Source organism: Hermetia illucens, chromosome 6 (assembly GCF_905115235.1).
Source record: "Hermetia illucens chromosome 6, iHerIll2.2.curated.20191125, whole genome shotgun sequence".
Taxonomy (NCBI): Eukaryota; Metazoa; Arthropoda; class Insecta; order Diptera; family Stratiomyidae; genus Hermetia; species Hermetia illucens.
In genome coordinates this window covers 24,461,772-24,484,476 of record NC_051854.1, presented here as the reverse complement: position 1 = coordinate 24,484,476, position 22,705 = coordinate 24,461,772, and the positions used below count along the sequence as shown (strand labels likewise).

Sequence of the window (22,705 nt, the reverse complement as noted above, 5' to 3'; positions counted from 1 at the left end):
GACATCAAGCTAAAACCGCCCATATTTATCAGCTTATCATTGCAAATTTACCGTTCATGAACTGCACCTTCTACGGTTCGGGATCAATAACCGAGTAGAGCCATCAAGCACACAGATGATGCCCTTACTTTTCTTCAATAGCACGGTGTACAATCTCTGGCATTCTCTCTCTCGCTCAGCTCGGTATTTACTGTGGACAAGTTAGGCTGGACGCTAGAACGAATATCTGGAATTGCCTGCTAGAAACACTCTTAGGTGGTCTCATCTGTGAGATGCAAATGCAGGATCCCATTACGAAACCTTTGATTACTAAACGTTAACCTTGGTTCATGTTCCAACATTTTCTCCATAGACACTCCCGCAGAGTACTAAATTGTACCCCTGCCATTTTACCTTTCTTAGTGCAAACTCCCATGGCAGAGAACAGAGATGAACGAGAATCATCCCAACTCTCATGGAAACCCTGCAATTTGGGTGATGTGCGGAGCATTAAAGAGCGCAAGTTACCACTGATTTCTCTAAATATTCCACATTGGAAATTTATATACAGTAGCAGTCATTCCTTAGTGGGGCGCAGCGCACCAACTACGCCTATGTGGTATCGTTGACAGTTCGCTGAAACGCGTTTCAATCACCGACTTCTCGACAACCCTATCCTCATCTTTTACCGTTCTGCGCCAAGTGCTCCCGCGACGTTCCACTAGTTCTATTGTATCACAGAAGCAACAATAGAATTGCCTCCCCTCCTTAATCTGTGATGTATCCATTGCCACTGTTGCCTTCTCATTAACTCGTCCACTGGTGACTGGCCCGTGCGCCAATGAAATTCTTTGGTCGAAGTTGTATCAGGCTTGCACACTCCGATGACAAATCGCAGGCAAGCCTCGACAAGCGTTTGCAGCTTTTGAATAACTGGGGTGGTCACTTTCAAGGTCCTACTTTCATATTGCAACACCAAAGCAACATTAGTACAGGCATTCTGATCTTGGTATGGAGACAACTACATTTCCTGATTTTAGACAAGTGAAGTGTAGGCGGATTTAGCGAGTTAAATGACATCAATTTCGATACCATCGTCGCCAGAAACCACTCTTCCTAGATATATAAATTGATCAATGCTTTCGATGTTCTGCCACCCTCTTCCCCCCTTTCAGATGATTATGCAGATCGTTTGTCAATACTTCACCTCCAGGACCTCTGTTAACTGTGGTTATTGCAACATTTTTTTTGGCCTTATTGGGGCTACGAAGGACTTTATTACGGATGGTTTTAGTGTTCAATTTCACTTTATTGTCAGAAGGGAGTTAAGACTGTGTGATCATTCCAGCACCTGGCGTCATGCCAACGAGATAGTGATCCTAGTCTATATTGGCCCCTGTATAGTATTGTTCAAGGCTGAGAAATGGCGTCGATCAATTAACACGTGGTCAACTTGGTTAAGCATGTTCCGTCTAGTGAAGCCCGCATTTGTACTAACAGTAACCATTCGTGCGACTCTGCTAGTTGAATAATCTGCAGTCCGTCGTTTACCTATCGCCTGAACACGGGCTCCGTCCCGACTTGGCTGTTAAACAGTATTTCATACGAGTCCCGGAAAGGACAGCGCAGAACGAAGGTAACATCGGGGACGGCTCAGAGATTTATCTTTGGTCCCGTCCTTTGCAACGCCACAATCGGTATTCTTAAGACGAGAAAGAGGGAGATGGATAAGAGAGATGCCAAAGTAGTTGAGCCTTCCTGAATCCACGGGATTTTGCTCCAATATTGAATCGGCCTGGCCTGAGGCAATGTGTTAAATGGTTTCGGGTCAGAGTCCTAGACCCTTCAGGAGGGTGTTTTAACCGGTAGTCTGTCTGAGACAGGAGTCCGGCACTTTGTGCGTAAATCCATTTCACCTTCCTACCCCAAAAAAGAATGTCACACCAGCACTATATAAGGAGAGCCACTTTGTTGTTGTATGCTAGAGACTAAAATCCTAAAATGTGTGAGCCTAGTAGTGGGGGGGGAGTGTGGCGAACTCTTGGTGCCAAAATCCTAAATAAAACCTTTCTGGAGCTGAGTATCGTACTACCCATTTTGAATGCGTACCCATTTTCCGAGATTGAAGCTTAGACTCAATTCACAACCTGACATTCCACGGTACCTCGTCGGTGAGAAGGATGGTCTCGCTTTGAGTGAACAAGTCTATTGGCCATCACCTAAAAAATTGTAATGAACAAGATATGTGAGCAAAAGTCACCTCACATACTCAAATAGGCAAGTAAGAGCAGTTCCAAGTAAAGCAAACTTTCATCACGCGTTGGGGATAGAGTGTTTCCCGCCCGGTAGAGTGGGTAGATGTTCGTTCTGTTATGAAAGTCCCATAAATCACCTCATGTCCCCTCTTCTTTTTTTAGTACGTTATGTATTTTTTAGGCACATTGGGGAAGATGTTAGAGAACTTGATGTATGATGACGTAGTTAGGTTTAGCCAAAGGAAGAAACGTAAATTGACTGAACCTGGCGATGCATCCTAGGGCTATGGTACTATATGGTCTTATACGGTTTTGAACGATTAAACAGTACCTGGTGGAAGGAAAAACGTAGGCTGTTTTTACTTCCAATCCCTGGATTGGCAATAACTTCAATAGCTGGGTTGGTAATCACCAGGTTGCTTCAAATTCGATAATGAAAGACGAAAGATGCCAAGTCGACAATTCAGGCTTACTCGGGCTATTCGCGAGAGGAGACAGTAAAAGCTGGTTCATATCTAACAAGGATAGTACATAATATCGGAGAGCCAAAATAGATTCGTAGACTGCTTATCGCAGGGGGATGAAATTTGCCCTATTATATGCGGCAGAAGCAATTGACAGCTTTAAGAATCTAGTGTATTTGGCATATCAGACAATCGCGCTGAGGACATGTTACGCATATAGGACATCTAGGGAAACAGTGTCAGACATAGCGAGAATGATCCCTTTGATTTTTTTAACAAATGACGTGCACCGTCTCCACATGAGAAAGAGGCCGAATTCGGCCAATGTTCTATGCGGAAACTGGAAATGGGATCATGCTGAGAAGGGCTGCGGGATCCATACAGCGATCTTTCGTGTACTGACAAATGGGTTGAACGAGGACATAGAGTGAGTGATGTCCTTAATGTTATTATCGAACCCCATAAGCTCACGAAGGAGATCCTGCGGCCAGGCGAAAACTTCAGGAGCTGGATCGAGCCCGGAAAGCCCGACGGACGCGTGATTTGAACATGATCCCTTGTAAGCGGTGGAAATGTCAGATGCTACGAATAGCGTCCATCGAAGGGTAGACCCCTGACTTACCAAATTTAATAACTATTTTGACAGTTTGGTTCTTGAATGGGTTATTATTTGAAGCCGATAGATAAAATCAGTTTTTGATTTTTCCTCCGCTTATTTTAACTTCTGGGTCAACTCGGTAAGGAACGCCTTGAATTGAGTGAGTGCGCCGTGGGATGTCAATAAAAGTGTTCCTGATTTTCACCTGAGGTTAGTCTGCCGGGGTTGGTCTCCGTTTTTGTTTTTTATTTCCAAGTTGAATTCTATTGTTGATTTCGGTTGCTATCTACGTTTGAAGACTTGTTCGGATACCTAGATCGGGGGGGGGGGGCTAAGGGCCTTACCGATCTTCCCAAAATGACTTGTGAAGTAACATACCAGCGCTGGTATTTCAGTGCACCTGCACTTGAGTGTCATCATAGTCACCGATTTTTCCAAGCTGAAGTATTGCGATGACTTTTTCGGTGTCTACCACTGAGGCGAGTGGACTATTCAATCCTCCCCTAATTTTCCTACCTTCAACTGTTTGGAGAGATGTTTTTGATAGAATATTTTGTTCCAAGCAGAAATTCGTGACTTCGTCTTGCCAGTTTGTCACACCGAAAACAAATCGAAAGGATAACACTTCCTGTTTAATTATGATCCCTCTTGTAGGAAAGTCGGCGAAAGCAACTTCACTCTTCAAATTTTACAGTCGAACTGTTTTAATTTTGCAGGTTTTACATCAATTGATCTCTGGTGGACAATTTTCCGATAAAATTAAGTAACTTTGAAAATTGGAGTATCAAAAGCAATTGTTCAACCTTTTTTTGCTGGATGGTGAACAATTAGCGGAATTGAATTATGCGAGTTATCTTTAGCCACTATTGACAGTTTTATTATTCTTTTTTTTCTAAATGGGCGCAAACAACGGTTATTAATATCGTGAGAGTTACCGGATTTGCTATCTTTGAAGTTTTTTTAGAATCTATTGTTTTATTTCTCTATTCTTAAAGCACTGAGTTTCGTCTTAGGGTTCTGTAAAAGATGAAATATGCCATCTAGACCCTGTCCTAAAAAAGTTGTACATTGATGTAATTTCAATGTCCTGGTATTGTTTTGAAATATTGAAACTGCTTTTTAATCCATTCCAAAATGAGAAACTTCACTCAACGATGTAATGCTTCACACCGTGAAATTAAGAAAATTTCTGGACGTCACTTACAAAACCTTACATACTGAAAATTGCCAAATATTCAAGATAACTCTTTATCTTAAGTTAAAAATATCTGAAAACTTCATCTTAACTATTTCATAAAAAACTAACAATGAAATCCCTAATAGGATTTGGCAATAGAGGGACGTGTGCAATTTCGGAGCTATAAAAGCCAAGATCTTAATGAAAATTTTCATGACGATTGAGTTAATTCAATAGATCAGACCAATTGAAACGATGAAGGCTGTAATTCTTATTCTGCTTTTGGGAGGTGAGTTACAAAAAACGATTGTTCAAGTAAAATTTTTTTCAATTTAATTGTCCTGCAGTTGTACTTCCCCAAACTTTCGCTGCCTTAATTACCCGTTCACAATGGGGAGCTAGGTCACCAACTGGAACTAGTAAATTCTCTGGTGTCATTCCATACGTCGTAATCCATCACTCCGTATCACCTGGAGTTTGTACCACTACCGATGCCTGCAAGACTGCCATGAGATCTATGCAAAACTACCATATGGATACCAATGGTTGGGGGGATATTGGATACAGTTTTGCTGTTGGTGGCGACGGTAATGTCTACGAAGGTCGTGGTTACAACGTAGTTGGAGCTCATGCCCCAGGCTACAATAGCCAGAGTATTGGTCTCCTTTTGATCGGTGATTTCAGCAGTAAGTACAATATATACCCCGGCGGACTACGAGGCCAAGCCATTTTCAAACCTTTCACTTTTCCTTTGCAGAGAGCAATGCTCCAGCTAATATGATCACTGCTGCCAAGAACTTCATCTCTTCTGCTGTTTCTGCTGGAAAGCTTTCCTCAACTTATAAATTGATTGGACACAGGCAAGCTCTTGCTACCGAATGTCCTGGAGATAAGTTATACGCTGAAATCAAAACCTGGGCTCGTTATACTGCCAACCCTTAAACTGCATAATTTATATGTTCGATTTTTATATCAATAAAATTATGTCACTTTGGTGGGATACTCAATTGTATAGACGAATTCTTCTAAATTTATCCTTGCAGGTGTCTTTCACACTCTGCTTGACAACGCTTCGAAGTTAGATGGGTATGAACCAGCTTCAAACATATGATGGCCATCCAACTATGCATGTGGGTTTCAATTATCAAGAAATGAAGGATTGAAGGGTAGTACACGGTTTTAGGACGAAAGCATAAATTGATACCAACAAAGGGAAAAACGCATTGTGAACAGCAACGTTATCAAATCCCATTTATACCTCCATGTCATGATCGCTGGAGACGGAAAAGGATGAAGACAAGTCTCCCACGTTTGAAAACGGGCAGCTGTTCCAATTACTCTTCCAGATTGCGTGTTTGGTTGGGCTTACAACCCTTCACGGAAGACAACTGTTGTGAAGCTACGAACGTGGGTCCCTTGTACAGTCCCGAAGCTACTCAGCAAAGGCAAACCCTCTTCACCTAAAACAAGTGTTTGAAGTAAGTTTTCTAGTCATCCTACTGCTATCGTAATTGAAGATATAAGCGGACGGTTATACACTCTGCGTTTGCCGGAAAAATTTCGAAACATAAGCCTCATTAAAGTTCATAGCTCTAAAGTTCAAATTGTGAATCCGGTCAAGGATATCTTCTACGTGGCAACGGGACTAACCCTCTAAGCCTGTCGTAGGTTTGATATCAAAATCATACTCTGAGATTATAACAGGAAAGTTGGAAGCCCATATTCTCGCGTCTGCTACTATAGTTTGAATAAAATTACCGATGGTAACGGATTGCGGATTATTCAGCTAAGGGTGTCAGACAAAATAGTTTTGGCTTGCAAGGAAAGAGGCCCACAAACGATGCTAACTTTTGTTGTATCCATGCAGCAGGAAGTATCCCTTCAGAAATGCTTGCTTTGAAAGGCTTAGTGAACATATCCAGTCTCGATTTCACCCGCTATCTCATCCAGGCCAGGAGTTTTGCTGTCGCCTACATATTCTACTGCATATTTCGAGCAGCTCGTCTCTAGCTGGTAAGGGAGTTGTCTTCGCATTTAAGGATCTCCGGATCTTCTTGCTTGAGGAATAGCCCCTGGATGAGTTTCAACAAGAGGGAATGCTGGCGAATGTGTATCTTTGGCATTAACGCGTTGCTTCTGCAGACCAACCTCATGTTTTTTGCGTTTTAGGCTTCGGACGTGCTGGTCGCCTGCACTGTGAATCCCTCTGGTGGTTGCTGCAGGTGGAGTCCTCGCTAGCTTGCGGGACATATTATGCGCTAGTGCGGGACTGGCAAAAGTCGAAGCAGCTTCCCTTTTGCAGTAGATGTTTACATCACCTCCGTTGGCCAAAACTATATCTAACTGGGCAGATTCTTCTTTGAATGACTTTGGAGTCTCAGGCAATCACCCTTGCACTTCGTCCCTTTGCGTTGAAAAGGAGGTTGTCCAACCAGTCTTTAAATTCAGGCAACGTAAGGCTTATGCATCGCATAACTTTGCTCGCACAAGGCATTAGCCGACTGCCTCGTGTTGACTCGCGACTCCACTAATTAAACCCTTGACCCATACGTCACCGCCAAGGTTTCTAGGAGTATTAAGTGGCCTGTTTCAGTAAATCCGCAGCGACCATGCAATGACTGAGATTTGCTGGAAAATCTTCATTTTCCTGTTTCTACGTTTTCGTCCATGAAAAAAGCAATTCATCAGACTTTGTCTCTCATGGACCAGAAAAGTGGGAGGCAGTTTCTCTCCAATTGTCGTCGTCCGCCATCAAGTGAACGGCAGGTTCAGGGTGCCTTCAGTTCCAAACAAAACAAAAAAAATTATTATCCTCTATCAGTTGATGCTATTCGAAAAAACCGGCATTTGTCACTTCCCGACGGGTTATCCCGACCCCCCCCCCCCCCACTTATTTCTCATAATATCTGTTTTATGTCCCATGACGTGTCCTTTCACCCAGAAAGAGAGAGTTGCAACGCCGCTGACGCTTCGCGAAGGCGGTATCCAACCATGGGACATTTGAAGCACTTCTACCCATCAACCATCGTGTCGCGTTGATTCGGGGCAACCCTATTGTAGTTATTTACAAATATCGTTATTTCGGGAGTCAGTTACCTCCTTCCTTAGTGCTTACAATTATAAGAAGTACATGACAATTATACCAATAAAACCACCTCCTTCTTCCTCCACTCTTGCGGAACTTCTTCTTCTTCGGGGTCGGCTCCTCGTGAACGGTTTCGCCATTTGGCTCTATCGAATGTCTGATATTAGGTTGCGGGTCTGAATGAGAATTTATATGGTGCTCGTGCTCGCGTTCGTATGATTCTCATTCCTTTCCGTCTGAACTCGTCCTGCTTAAGCTTCTTATGAATGGCTTCGACTTCAACATATATTCCATTATGTTTTCGTTTGCTAAGGGTTCCCTAGTTGTAACTTCCAGTTCGGCCCTCTGAACTACGAACATCGGGGAACGGAATAAAACATGTTCTGCGTCCTCTGCGATGTTTGAGCATTGAGGGGTATGCATGATAACCTCCGTGCCCGTCTAAAAGTTGCTTTAAATCGAAGTCTCCTTCGCCGTGTGGTCACTCGATCTGTCTCGAAATATCGCATAAATTGTATGTTTCCAGGGGCATTTTTCTGATTCAATTCACCTCTCCTGCAAACTGCTGCCGTCAAGCGGAAGAGTCTTCGGCGAAGTACGCTCGATTATAAGGACGTTGTCCTTCTCTCGCCAAAATATCAATTGGGATCATCCCTGTTATCATACAGATCGTTTCGTAGGATATTGTTCGGAGTACATTCATGCCATATACTTCTATTTGTCTTCGGTTCACTTTCTTCTCCAGTGAATCTGGCCACCTTAACGCTGCAACTGACCATCCTTGAAATAGGAAGTTGAGGGCTCGACGTTAGGCCACCTATATTTGGTACCATTCTCACGATCAGTACTCCGCATGTAGTTTGACATCTAGCCTCTGGTCCACCGTTACCCCTAACTACTCCCAAATTTAATCTTTATAGGCGTCCACTTCCTCCGCTTAGTGATAAATAGTACTTCCGTCCTATTTTCTGTTAACGATAGATCAACGTTTTCCAACCAGGACTTAATATCGTAAATTGCTCATTCGCGTAAGACTCTGCTTCGTACAATAAGCATCAGCCTAATTTCGCCCGCGAAGCCAATGGTGGCCACGCCAGTAGGGTGATCTAACGTCAGCACTCCGTTATACATAATTATTCACGAGAGTGGGCCTAGGATGGATCTTGTGCTGTGTTGAATGTAATTTGTTTTTTCATTTAAATCGTAGCACAGAGGTATGTATGATACATTGACAAAAAATCAACGGAGTGGAAAATCAACGTTTTCCTTTGTGATTTTTGCATCGGGTCGGTCTCTCTTCTGCAGCGCTTTCTTTCAGTGTTAGCTTAAGTGGAGGGTTCAACGCACTTTCCATCTTTTGCGGTAGAAACCACCCTTTGTTTAAATAATCTTCTTCTTTTTCTTCAGCCTTTGTCCCGTTCACAAGCGGGGTCAGCTCGTCGTGATCGGCTTCGCCATTTGGCCCTTTGTTTAAATAATCTATGTCTACAAATCAAATCAATTACCTGACGTTATGACGGTCTGGCCTGATTATGCTTCAGGTGACGATAACATGACTCGATAAGTCCTCATACGACCTCCCAGTGGCGGCTGCTGGAAACTGTCTTCGGATGGGCGAAAAGTATGCAGGACCGGACCGCATCGTCGCAGGACGAGCTGCTGGCATCTAGTGCGGAGACAGTAGCCTTCGAAGCCAGTCAATGCCAGTCGTAGCAACGTTGTTCTGAAAGCCACAGCAAGGACTTCCAAGAGTGAGGTGGTAGATGGACTAGTAGTTTTCACCTTAAAAGTAATAGGGAAACAACAACAACAGTCGGCCGACGGGGCACGAAACAAAATCCGTCAGCGACATGTGCGGTGCTGGCGGATAATAATTCCGCTAGCGGCAAACTGCCGACGGAGGTGTTTTTTTGGTAAACCAGGTTGTAGAATTTTCTAAAGGCATCAGCAGAAACCGCTGACGTGCACGACTCACGGACATAAGTCCGCGATAACGTACTAAATCACACGCGTGTATCCTTCAACTGTTCATCCCGTGGAGTTGTCGCTAGATATTACGGGGCGGGTTAGCAATTATGCTGTCATTCCTGACATTTGTTTTCTGACTGAAACATGCGCTCCACCAGAAGATTCCTAATTCCAAAGGCGCAAAGTTTCCAGTAGCTTTCGAACTCTGATTTTAGTATGCTTGCGCTCCCACTCTGCTTCCCACGCGTTGAAGTCACCGTCGATAACTAGTGGTCCCCTAGTGTTTGGGTCAGTCGCCACATTGTCTACCATTGTCTGGAATTTTTCTATTGTCCAACTAGGTCTTGCATAGAAGCTGTAAAGGTTGATGCCGTTTATTTTAGCCCAGGCAAAACCCTCTAATCGCTCTTCCATTTCTACGAATGCTTGCTCCCCGTATGCCTGCTTACTCTTCTCCTGAATGCATTATTATCTGGTATTTTGTATGGTTCGCTGATTAGAACCACGTCCGCTCTCTCGTCTACTATTGTTTGTGCCAGGAGATCCTAAGCCGCCTTGCGGGGGGGGGGGGGGGTTCATCTGTATCACCTTCGTGTTGATTTCGGAGTATTCAGGGCCCTCCTCAAGATATTTACTACCAGTAATGTGGCTAGCGTCTACAGAATATACATGATGTTCTTCTCTCTCAGTTTTCGCTATATGGCCTTCACCTCCGCATCTCCTGCATAGCTTGGAACGATCTTCCTCATTTTTACAATGTTTGGCAGTGTCAAAATTCCAGACGTTTGGAACACTTTGTAATACTCGCCTGTTCCCGGATACGACAGATATTCCAACCAACTTTTATTTTTCCTGCTTTCAAAAGCTTCTTCGCGCTTTTTGCTCGAAGGACAAGCCACCGTTCGCTTTTCGCTAAGATACCATCTCTAAGGTTACTGCTTCCCTGATTTGGAACTCGAAGCGAATAGTGGTGATTATGTCCCCCTTTCATCGATGTATTTACATTCGATCGTAATACGATGGGCTAGGGTTCTAACCTCTGCTTGTATGTCCAAGGCTTCCCCGATGGTCCTTCGGAACTCAGCTGATTTTTCTCCTGTTTCGCTAAGTTTAAGCAATAGATCCCCATTTTAAGTTCTCCTAGTTTTGGACACAATTTTGCTCCTTCCTTTCAATTTGGGATCAGTTTTGACGCTGCGTAGTATATCCTCATACAACATTTCCCCTCTTTTTTTAATAAAAGCAGCGCTGGGCCTCTGCTTTTTGAGTTCTTTACTCTTCTTCGCTGTCCGTTTTTGGTAACTTTTTTCTAAGCTACTCCTCTATCGTCCACCCGTTTCAGGTTTGTAACATCTGCATTCTCTATTCGCGGCTTCTGTGTCATTATTTGCTTGCGTTCTGAGTCCGAGGAGTCTCCACTCCACATATCCTAGCTCTTTACCACGGAAGCGTTTAATCCAGGGGTTGTCCGGAGGGAGACGTTTCTTTAACCTTCTCGTCACGCCATTCAATCTGCGTCAATTTATAGAGACCTCTAATACTCTCAATTGCATCCCTCATTGGTTGATAAATGGAACCACTTTTTCCGTCCTCCAACATCTTGACTTCCTAATGTGCTCAACAAGCTTATGGAAATTACTTCCTTCCATATTCACGTTCAGTGACGTACGGGGTTCATTAAAGCTCCGTTGTGAGCTTACGCCTTAGGTTTATTTCCAGGGTGACCTTCCCATAGTCTTTTATACATGCAGCCAGGCATGACTTAACACCTTGTTTACTGGCGCAAGGAACTCGTCGGCACCCTCTCTCGTTAGTTGCAGATGCATTGTCCTACGGTTTTGACGTGGAGGTGAGTGAGGGTAGCATTTTGTAGCAGAACTGTTGGTGGTAAATTAGAGTGCATTTCCCAATTTTTGATCGTAATATACCGTGCCTACAACGCTGAAGCATATTCCACTCTTGAACCACCATGCCGATGGAGGTGTGTCCCAGTGTTTATGCTAACATAAACAGATCATGTTGACTGTATCGCAGATAAATCAGCCTCAGCCAATCTGCTGGTCTTCTTTCGCCCTAGATAAGAGAACGCCGAATCGTCAAAGGACTCCAAAGTAAATATTCTACGGGATGAGGACACTGATCGGGACGCACCTTGAGCATGTGTCCTCACCAAGAAGAGTCGACGCGCTTTTCTGGGCCCGGGTGCAGAAACTGGAGCAGGCGGGAACGGAGAATATATATATCTCTTCGGCTTACATGGCTCACGACCGTTTGATCATATTCCCCAGAAGAATTACAATATTTGACGTCCAATGACGAATGCAGCAGAGAGGTAAATCTTTTGATAGGCTGTGACGTCAATGTAAAGTGCACGCTTTGGCACGGATCCAATATCAACGAAATAGAACGAGAAAAAACTGTTAGTCAGAGCGTAGCTGGAGGGTGTGCAGCTCCATTCATGTGGGTTATCAAATTGGTAATTATCGAGGATAAAATCAGATGGGCTATAAACAGCTTCTCCAAACGTAAATTTCCAGGTCTATTTCGCATAATTCTAGTCATGCTACAGAAGTAGCAAGACAGGGTTGTGCCATGGCTGGCCGAAATTTATTTTTTAAGATGCGTGCAACACTCTTGGAGACTGAAAACGGTCGGGCGCGACCATGAGTGCACGAAGGTCTTTAGACCAATCTGCGTCCTCCGCATTCACTTAACGACGATTATGGAGAGGATGTCCTTCTGCAAATCTAAGCGCGCTTACCTATGACGTTATGACACAGTATTTTTCACTAACGAGCTAGGCTGTGGAGTCGGTTCGAAGTTTTTTTCTTTTACATACAGCTTAGTCGACTTGGATGGTCTCCAAGAATTCTCAGGAAATTCCAAGCGGAAATACTGACGATACTGGAAGCTTGTCGATGGTTGAGGCAAGAGAATGAGCGGGCTGACGGAATGGTCATGCGGGGCTCTGCTCTTCATAGTTTCCGGGTGTGCACAGTCTAGGTCCGCTGGCGAGTATCAGGAGCTGATTCTACTCACACTACCTAGCAGTCCTATCTTCAGATGGTAAGGCAAATCATCTGCCCCAAGTCAAGGAGAATTTGGTCCGGCTATAACAGAGAGGAATCTGGAGAGAAGCTCTAGTTAGAGCCAGGCTACGTACACTATGTAAACCAATCTTGAAGGACCTAAAAGGTGGGAGAATTACTGTCCTTTGTGAATACTACGGGATGTATGTAAAGATCTGAGCCTGCCGGGGGGAGGGGAGGGGGAATTATTCAGAGCGGCAACTACCTACCCGCTTCTATTCTGTAGCCTATTCTATCTGTCTGTCTGTTTGTCTGTCCCAGGCTCCTTTTTCGGAAACGGCTACCTGAAATAACATTTGGTGGGCAGGAAGAAATAATTTGGTATTGAATGCTTGACGAAACAAGTCTTAAAATTAGTGTCAGTTGCAAAGCAGGAGAGTGAGGGTCAAGAAGTGCGCCGAGAGGTATTCTCAGAAACTTCGCAACTGAAGACTTTTTGAAGATTAGTTCAAGCAACTTAACATATTTTTGAAAAGCATGTAATTCAATATTAGAAAAAACAGAACTTAAGTTATGGTTACAGCGTTTGTTGAAGGGGTTTCAGGTAATAGTTTAACCCTAATTAGGTTATTGATTTCACTATCAGAATTTGCATTTTAAATTTAGCATGGTTTTTATAGTCTGTTAGAAAAATTCGCCCAATATAAGTTTGCAACAAGTTGGGAGCTACTTGGATGCCACTAGCACTTCTTAGAAGAACCTGACTCTACAAGCTCTCAGTTCTCTTCGGATGCGTCAAATTTTAGTCTTCATCGCGTGCGCATCATTCGATTTCGGTATCAGTTCTACTGTGTAGCTTTCCTAAATGATTCTAAATTTTGATCAATAAATTTCATAATTAATATAACACAATAGTAGTGAATATTTAATTAATTAAAATATGTGAATAGTGAAAGTATAATAGTAATTGTTCCTCATTTTGGGTGTTTGCTGTCTTCCATAATAAAAAACTGGTTTGTTGTACTAAACAACTTTCATTGTCCCACGAGGTGTCGACATTGCATGTTGATACAAGCGTTGACTACTTAGCCAGGAAATCAGTTAACTATTTTTCGGGATTATTCTCTGCTAAATGGACCTGGAAACGAAACAACCCCAAAGCATTCGTTCAGTAACTCGGTAGTAGTGCAGTCGCGAGAAACCTTCGCCGGTATAATATTTGTGGCCAATGTGTAAAGAAGGTGCTATAAAATTCCATAAGTGTTTTAACCAGAATCCCGGGTTGTTTTTGGATGACACATTCCTTCTTTTCTTAAATAAAAGTGACTTTCTGATAGTGCTTACGTGCAATGAACATCTGCCTCCTTCCCGTTTTCGATATTATCTGATTTCAGTGATCTTAGTCCACGCATAAGCCCCCAACTGCTACCTATTTCTTGTCCTTCATTTCTATCTCGGTAAGGACTATTTTTCTAATTTGATTGGCGAGTGAAATTTCGGTCGTAATAAATAACATCAAAACTTTTTATATTACACCAAAAAGGAGTGTTGTGTGGGCTAAGTCCAGTGTAGACAGCGATGAGACACCAAGGATTTGGCAATCTCCAAAAAGCGGTGAGTACAATTTTTTTTTGGATATTTACTTAGCCAATTCGCGGTGCTAAAATATTTATGACAAATTCACAAGTTGACTATTAGGGATTCCGTGGAAGAGCAATTAATCGCTGCACAGTATCTTTTTGCGTACGGTAAATCCATAGAAAATATCGTTGTAATGTGCTCAAATAATCATGTCTGTCTCGTTTTGTTAAAAACCTTTGTAAAACGTTTAATTGATTTTAATATGCACCTACTAGTCATTAAATGCTTTAAAAATTATCAGTTTGGTCTTCATTTCTGGCTGATCAGTTCAAACTGAGTCGACATGACTGATCGTTCAATGTGGTTGCCACATGCGTCCTCTTATTGCGGAAGCAGAGCTGCGTGTAACTTGCGTTATCGACTGAGTCTTCCCATCTGTTTCGGGATTTAGGAATTCTTCTGCGGACCATATGCTCTACTGCTTTTCAATCTGAATATGGAGTTTTTGTGGTATCTCATTCTCCACCGTCACTGGCCCCAAGATTTTCTAGAGGACCCGTCATTCGAATGGGCTGATTTTTTGTTCTACTGCCTGGTTCACCGTTCACATCTCGGTGTCCTGACAGGTCGTACCAAAAGCTTCGTCACCTGTCGTCTCTACGTAAGCGGGCTTTTCTCATCTCCTCTGCCTTTCGCAATTTGCTCTGGATAGATGCGACTATGGAGTTGATGGCTCTCCAGTCCTCCTGACATGTTAGCGTTTTCCGCATTAGACTTTCTGGTATCAGCACCTTACCTAAAGCCTCCTCTAGATTCTTCTTTTCTTCCACAAGTCTTGGACAGTCGAAGAATACATGTTCTGAGCATTCTGGGATTCCATTACATTTGACAATCGAGTGAAGTATCCAGTTTAAACCTATAGGGGTACTGGCGATACCATGCTCGTGAGAAACTGGGTGAGATTATAGTTAATTGCGCGGTGTCGTCTCTCTAGCCATATTTTGACGGCAGGGATCAGTCTTTGATTCCACTGTCTCTTCTCTGATCGTTTCCAACGCTCTTGCCATTTATTCACGTTTATTTATCGTCTGCGATAAGGGAGAGTTTGGCTTCGCATTGCATATGTTCGCCATCTCATCTGTCAAGATGCCAATCAGCATTATTCCCGAGATGACAAACGCTGCATCATCTGAACCAGTCGTGAAGGTGGAGTACACCCCTAGGGTTGTTGTTCTGTAGACCGCACTCAATTTGTTAGCATTAAATGTAACTTGCAATGCCTTTCCCCAAAATTGAGCTGCATAGAGCAGAATCGAACTCACTACCCTAGCTATAAGCCACCTGAAGAATACCGTGGCTTTCCATGTTTGGTATCACCGCTGCCAGGGATACTGTCGATCTGAGAGGCCTCCCTGACCCTCAACAACTGGGAGTAATCTATTCTAGATTACTCGCTTTAGAAAATTCCCTATAGTGTCCAAAAGACGTAGGTCTGTACGAGGTCACATCCGATTCATTCGGAAACGACTGAAACTATTGTCACGAAATTTAGTGAGAACGTGTGGCCTATGAATCCCTTTACATACAGCAGTTGGCGTTACTTTGTACTGGTTTCAAAGAGGACTCCCCATAAGTCTAAAAAGATGGTGTAAATATTTTTTTTCACAAAATATGGTCATGCGTCATTAGTACTTTTCAAAACTGGACTTATTTCTGTCACTGGGTGAAACATAAAGGAGTGGTAGCTCAAAATATTGTATGTGCTCCGTAAAGTGTAATGGGAGTTGTAGTTTGAAAATACAGGATGAACACAAAACCTTTTTAGTGGGAATACCATAAGCCGCACAGGTCGGCGCTTACGGTATTCTGACTTGTTAGTTTTTAGGGTTGGCAGTACGAGGTACAATGCTTTGTTAACAAGCATTACCCATTTTGAGACCTAGATATCATGTGTATGGGCCACCATATTTCTTTTCAGATATTCTGGTTGGTTAGTTTCAGAGAACGGGTAGGGAGTAATTGACCCTTTTTGAACTCCCACACTCCTTTCCTTTGCAACCAATGTCAAAACCAATTTTGACGCTTCGGAAAGTAGACTTCCCTATATCCTGCTAAGAATTCCTTTGGGACTTCCTAGTTTTCTCTACGCTTTAGAGTAACTTCGCATCTTCTACCAAACAAATGTATGGGGACACGAGAATCGGAAGGCACTGTAAGAACTGGATTCAGTACTCCCAGTAACTTTTCCAATGGTCTATGCCCCCTAAATCCGTTGTTTCCACATATATCAAATCGAATTAGTCTATGAGCTTTGAATAAATATATCCATAGGCTACAAATTGGGTAATGTATTTAGAGCTGCGCCGGATGTCGTGCTCATGGCACTGCTGATACCCAGACGCACAGTTCTTTGCAGTGCGGCTAGTTTACGGTGAAAACTTTTTTGTCCAAGATCCCGATGAACAGCAAGCACAGCCACATTATTATCGTAAGCTTTAACATATATGGGCAAATTTTGCACCTCGCATAGTAGTGAGTGGATCAGCATACTCCACAGAAGTGGCGAAAGCACACCTCCTTGGGGGCAGCCTTTCGTTGCTCCTGCTTTTAGGTCGGGATCGACACCCACTTCAGTCTCTGCGGTAGCATAGCATGGATCCACTGAATTATCATCAAGACCATGCACTCTGGTGGCATCACAAAGTTTTTGAAATGGCACACAGCCAAACGCCCCTTCAATGTCGATGAACACCTCCATCGCGTACTCATCTTTCAAAGTAGCCTCCTCTGCCTTTTAATGAAGAGTAGACTCACAAGACTTTCCCCTCTGGTAAACATGTTGGTTTTCATTAAATTGGTTCGCCCTAAGTGCCTTCCCACGGATGTGGCACTCTACCAGTCTCTCCAAACCTATCAGCAGGAATCAAGTCGAGTTGATCTGTCTGAAGTTCTTTGGATAAGGATAGTCATCTTTCCCAGGCTTCGACATGAAGACTACCTTAACCTTCTGCCAACAGGAAAGGACAAAGCCCAAAGCAAGGCATGCAAAGAAAATATTTTTTTAACAATCGCCCTAAGTGCTCCATATTTTCCTTGATGGATAGATGCTATCCATGCCAGGCGCTTTGAAAAGTTCAAAGGCAGCTCTCATCTTTTAATAAGTAACAACCGCTTTCGCAGTGTTCCAGTTGCCCTTGCAGGACTTGCGCGTTGAGGGGGTCGGAAGAACCGTCATCTCTCCCCCTACCGTTTCTCTCACCAGTTCTCCCGGATGGTTTATTTACAGGAAGGTTTGTACTGATTCCAGTCTGGAGTTCGCGAAAGTAGCGTTGGGTTTTTTAAGAGAGTCTAAATTGACCTACTCATCCCTTCGGTTCCCGGTTCGACCAAATAATCGTTTCCGAAATAGACAAGCCTCTTCATAGCACTCTAAAAGTGTGCAGTTCAGAGTTTCCAAACCGTCTTCCAGCGCCAAAGGAGTCCTTAGTCGCCAATGAAGCTGTACTTTATTCCCAAGAAGTTCATTGAATTTTGTCCAATCCCTTTCATAGAGTTTCGCCCTTGTGTTACAGATTGTTCGTCCGCAATAGTTACATTGAATTCTAGGTATTGGTGATCTGACAGTGAAACATCATCTAGCACTCGCCACTTTTGAGGTACAGATTGTTAGGTCAGGTCACTTCTTCTCGGTCCCATGAACGTAGGGGCACACCCTACGTTTAGCTGAATTGATGAAATCAAATAACTTCTCTCCTCTTGGATTGCATTTGCTACTGCCCCAGCAAATATGTTGGGAATTCGCATCGCAACCTATTAACGGTTCGAGATCACTTGATTCTGCATACGTTACCATATCCCTTAGTTCTTGCGTCGGTGGAGGATATAAAAAAATCAGAGGGTAAATAAGCGGAGGCAACTATGATGTTTTCCCTCTCGCTATTAATCTGATATTGTACAATGACCGTTACTAAGTCCTGGAAACAGAACTGTCTCTAAACGTCTTGCATCAGGACACAAGCTCTTGGTGTTATGGAGCTTTCGTCGTAGAAAATCCTAGCCCCTTTACTGATTCAATGCCACAGATTCTATTAAACCGAACGCATGCTTATTGCCTGCTTTGCCAGCCTCGCTGATAGCAGATAGGAGAAAGCTTTGGGATGCCACAGGTTAATTTGATCAATCTTTATGTTTTTCGACATAAACTTAGCCTAATGTGTTATGGAAAACAGTTAAAAGCATATGCCGCGGTCTGCATGTGAAGGGGTTTCCACTAGACCGAACGTCTGAAAAAAGCCGCATTTGAAGGTCCCGCAGTTCCCATGTCCTCATCCATGAAGGGTGTCATCTCATCTCGGAGAGCATTTGTCTGTTTTCCACTTAGCACCTTGACTGATTTGTGGTGACCCGTTTGCATAGATTCGATCACTTGAACTGGCATCAAGTCAGTTCCGTTCACCTCTCTACCTTTCCTTTCTACTTCTTCAGGATTCACTCACAGTCCCTTCACCAGTGCGAACCTCTATACGGGGGTTCCGCCACTGTATGCACTATCCTCCGCGCTCGGCTCCATTGTGGGAGAGCGCACTGAAGATGCTGCAATTTGCTCTTTATTGTGTGTGCCAAAGACCATCATTGTTCTTCGATCTTAAAATGAAGATGATGCTCTACAGTTTCCTGTTATGATTGAATTTCAATCTATATAGGAAAAAGTGGAGCACCATATGGTGACATCCCCTGAGTACATTCATATTCTTTTGGTCCTGTTCGGATACCAAGCTGAAACCTACCTTATAGATTTGTTATTCCTGGCATTCATGAACTTTACCCTCCAGTGTCCAAAGTCTATGCCCGGGTTTTGTTCAGTTAGCGTGCGGATGATGTCCTCTGCCTTCCTTCGAGGGCCGGTAACCAACACCCGACATGTTCTGTCACCGCAGCTCAGTGTTCACAATAGTGAACTTGAGCCGACCGCCAGAACTCAAAGCCGGGATTGCCTGCTGGAGCCACTTTAAGGCAGCCTCATCAGTGCACTCCAAATGGATGAGCCCATCACGAAAATCTTGATTGTTAAATCTTAGCTTCGTTTCAGGCTTCAACATTTATTTCCACAGGCATTCCCGGAGGATGTTAAATTCTCCGTCTGACATTTTGCCATCCTCGGAGGAAATTCCCACGGCAGCAGTCAGAACTGAGGCAGCTGCTTGCGCATACGTCCACTTCTTTCCTGCCTTCGTGTCCGTATTCCTATGGGAGAGACCAACTTCATTGAGATCTCTCTCGCCGATTTGATCACCTACCGGCACACCGGTCCTAATCTTCACACCTTATTGTGCGGAGCACAATAAAGCGTTGTCCACCACAGATGTGTTGGTTTTATGCTTCTTGCGCACAGTACCGCTAACAGAAGAGTCTGCTGTGTCCAGTGTGGATTTCACCAGATTATCCGCTTCCTTTCGTCCGATTTCCCGCGACATTACAGCACCTAGTGGTGCAGCCACGTCCATGTCCTCATTCCCAAGGTGTTTCATCTTCCTTCACAGTGCCTTCTTCTGCCGCCGACTTGGAGTCTTTCCAGATTCACGGTGTCAGGGCCGCTTGGATCCATTTCCATATGCCGGCGTCAAACCAGTAGCGTCCACGTAACCAGCTTCCCTTTCTTCCTCTCCTCCCGGTAAGGGTGAAGGAGAAAGTTCTGGCAGGCAGGATTCAGCCTGTAGTCCCTCTTCCGTTAGCGGCCGAATTTCCCTTCTGCCCAGCTTTTCTATTCTGTTTGCGGGAAGATTTGGGCTTTAGTGCCGCGGACGGGCCGGCGTGGTGGGATTTCCAGTTTTTCCCACGTTGAGCGTTTCCGTACTTTTTTTCTGGTTAGCTTCGCCGTAGGCATTAAATGAAAGCTTCCCACTGAGTCGGAAAATATACTTTCTACAGATTTATCTATAGACATGATTGCTCATGGTCGCGGGTGGATTCGAAGTCTGTGATTTCTTACCACTTGGAGAATTTAAATCCTTTGTTCGATACCCTTAGTATAGTAGCAAACTACTACAGGCCCCCCACCACGATAAGCATTCTGACCCGCCATAACTCACTATCTCAGCAATATTTTTGGCATAAGGGTAATAAAAGATGAAACGTATAACGAAGAAGTGAAACCCAGAGAACAATTTTTATTTGAATACTCCGCCTATGAATGCGTCAGATTTTTGGTGCATCGGTTGCAGAGGTTAGCAACACATCCCTAGCGGAAATACTGGGGGAATACAATGTACCACTTTGGTCTAAGTGGTCAAGATTTGAACCTCTCTATACGCACATAGGTACACAAGCACGCAGGTTGAAAATCTCCCAAGGATTAAAGTGTGAAAATCGGCTTCAATTTGTGGAAACAACTTTACTCTTTGAATTTTCATTTTAAACTATTTCAATCCTGCTACCTTTGCATCAATGGATCCCAATTGTAACAATGGCTGATAAAACTAAGTAACTAAGTTCTGTTATTTACCATTTATTGAAATTGAATTATGCGACTTATTTTCAGTCGCTATCGGTACCTTCATTATCCATTTTTCTTCATGGGGGGCTGACAAATAAATGATATCGAAGGAATTTACTTGTCGACTATGTTATCTCTAGAGTTATTTTAAGATATATATTCTCCTTGTATTTTGATTCCATTAAGTCCAAAGTTTGGGTTTTGTATGAGCCAAGTTATGTTAGTTGGAAAGTCGGTGTTTCCAAAAATTTTTGGACCGAAGTGTCTAAGGAAAAATTTATTTTGACCTCTCGTAGAAAAGTTGAAGCCATTTCATTGTTTCAACGCACTTATCTCTAGTATTTCTTCCCGAAATATAGAAAATCATTGCTGGAATCTAATTTTTCTTCTGGTTGTTAAAATAAAATTAGCTTCTTTTTCGCGCCTCCATTTCTGGGTGTCTCGTACAAAACCTTACATACCGGAAATGTCCATTTAATCGTCCCTCTTACTCAGTACTTACTTATTATCTTAGGTTAAAAATATCTGAATATTCTCTTAACGATTTCATTGAAACTGAGGATTAAGTCCTTATTAGGATTAGGCAATGGAGGGCCGTGTGCAATTTCGGCCTATATAAGAAGAGATTTTTTTGAAAATCTTCATGACGATTGTGTCAATTCAATTGGGACTATGAAAGCTGTAATTGTTATTCTGTTTTTGGGAGGTGAGTTACAAAGAAACTTTTCAGAAGAACCAATTTGTCTAATTTTTCTGTTCTCTAGTTTTGCTCCATCAAACCTATGGTGCATTGATCACCCGTGCACAATGGGGAGCTAGGGCACCAACGGGAACTAGTAAATTCTCGGGGGTCATTCCATACGTTGTTATCCATCACTCTGTATCTCCTGGAGTGTGTAGCACTACCGATGCTTGTAAGACTGCCATGAGGTCCATGCAGAACTATCATATGAATACCAACGGATGGGCAGATATTGGATACAGTTTTGCTGTTGGTGGTGACGGTAATATCTACGAAGGTCGTGGTTACAACGTCGTTGGAGCTCACGCCCCAGGTTACAACAGCCAAAGTATTGGTCTCCTTTTGATTGGCGACTTCAGCAGTAAGTACAATAGATGTAATCAAACATTTGAAGTCGAATACATTGCGGAATGTTTCTTGCTTTGCAGAGAGCAATGCTCCAGCTAATATGGTCACTGCTGCTAAGAACTTCATCTCTTCTGCTGTTTCTGCTGGAAAGCTCTCCTCAACTTATAAATTGATTGGACACAGGCAAGCTCTTGCCACCGAATGTCCTGGAGATAAATTGTATGCTCAAATCAAAACCTGGTCTCGCTACACTGCTAACCCTTAAGTGGCATAATTTTGATGTTTGATTTTTCATATGAATAAAGTGGTGGAAATTTGATGATGGAATATTCGATTATTTGAAGGACTGCGTTTTTCGTAGTTTATAATCCTCGTGAATTAGACGGTTATCTATGATAATCAATGGATATCTACAATAAAAAATCGTTGGATGCTCTGCGTTCCAAACCCCATTGGGTTAGAGGACAATGAGACAACGGACAAGCTGCAGCAGAAAAGGAGAAACGACACCGCTAGAATGGTCAGAGCCATTTTGTGGGATCGGAAATGGAATCATGGTTACTACGCTAAAAAAATCAAAAGTAACGGTTGAGGGAATTATACTGGGCGAACTAACCAAGAATGGAAGCGCCCAGGTGCTCATGAGGGAATACGACCCTAAGCGCTGGAAAGATTGCTTAAACCCAACCAAGGCCTCCAAATCATAGTGGGAATACTCACTGGTCATTGCAGGCTAAACAATCACCTGGGGAGGCTAGGGACATCTCTGGACACTGTCTGTAGATTTTGTCAGAATTGCGATGAAAGCTCTATACATGTTCTGGGACAGTGTCTGGCACTTGTTCAAAGTAGGTTCAGGCACCTTTTTTTCCGAAAGTGGCACACTAGTACACATGTGCCTACGTGTGGGATTTCACCTATTAAAACCACTCCTAACTTCTGGCCTAGTTCCCGCGGGACCATCACAAAATATTTATATGGGGTGG

At 43.3% G+C, this 22,705-nt stretch overlaps 2 protein-coding genes across 2 annotated transcripts; both read left to right on the top strand.

Moving 5' to 3' along the window:
* The first annotated feature begins 4,669 nt into the window (after positions 1-4,669).
* On the top strand, positions 4,670-5,487 carry LOC119659450 (peptidoglycan-recognition protein LB-like). The gene is made up of 3 exons (XM_038067535.1): positions 4,670-4,762; positions 4,821-5,159; positions 5,231-5,487. The coding sequence occupies exons 1-3, from the start codon at positions 4,729-4,731 to the stop codon at positions 5,413-5,415; spliced, it is 558 nt and encodes a 185-aa protein (XP_037923463.1). The 5' UTR covers positions 4,670-4,728; the 3' UTR covers positions 5,416-5,487.
* An 8,631-nt stretch (positions 5,488-14,118) lies between these two features.
* On the top strand, positions 14,119-22,046 carry LOC119659566 (peptidoglycan-recognition protein SC2-like). The gene is made up of 4 exons (XM_038067715.1): positions 14,119-14,169; positions 21,197-21,335; positions 21,394-21,732; positions 21,800-22,046. Exons 1-4 carry the CDS (start codon positions 14,134-14,136, stop codon positions 21,982-21,984), a joined length of 699 nt encoding a protein of 232 aa, XP_037923643.1. The 5' UTR covers positions 14,119-14,133; the 3' UTR covers positions 21,985-22,046.
* Positions 22,047-22,705: the final 659 nt, after the last annotated feature.

Bases quoted from the DNA above. Each gene is read 5' to 3' on its own strand.
- LOC119659450 (XM_038067535.1), top strand. From the start codon at position 4,729: ATGAAGGCTGTAATTCTTATTCTGCTTTTGGGAG. The intron at 4,763-4,820 runs GTGAGTTACAAA...ATTGTCCTGCAG, and splicing joins TCTTATTCTGCTTTTGGGAG to TTGTACTTCCCCAAACTTTC. The intron at 5,160-5,230 runs GTAAGTACAATA...TTTCCTTTGCAG, and splicing joins TTTGATCGGTGATTTCAGCA to AGAGCAATGCTCCAGCTAAT.
- LOC119659566 (XM_038067715.1), top strand. From the start codon at position 14,134: ATGAGACACCAAGGATTTGGCAATCTCCAAAAAGCG. The intron at 14,170-21,196 runs GTGAGTACAATT...CTGAGGATTAAG, and splicing joins TTGGCAATCTCCAAAAAGCG to TCCTTATTAGGATTAGGCAA. The intron at 21,733-21,799 runs GTAAGTACAATA...CTTGCTTTGCAG, and splicing joins TTTGATTGGCGACTTCAGCA to AGAGCAATGCTCCAGCTAAT.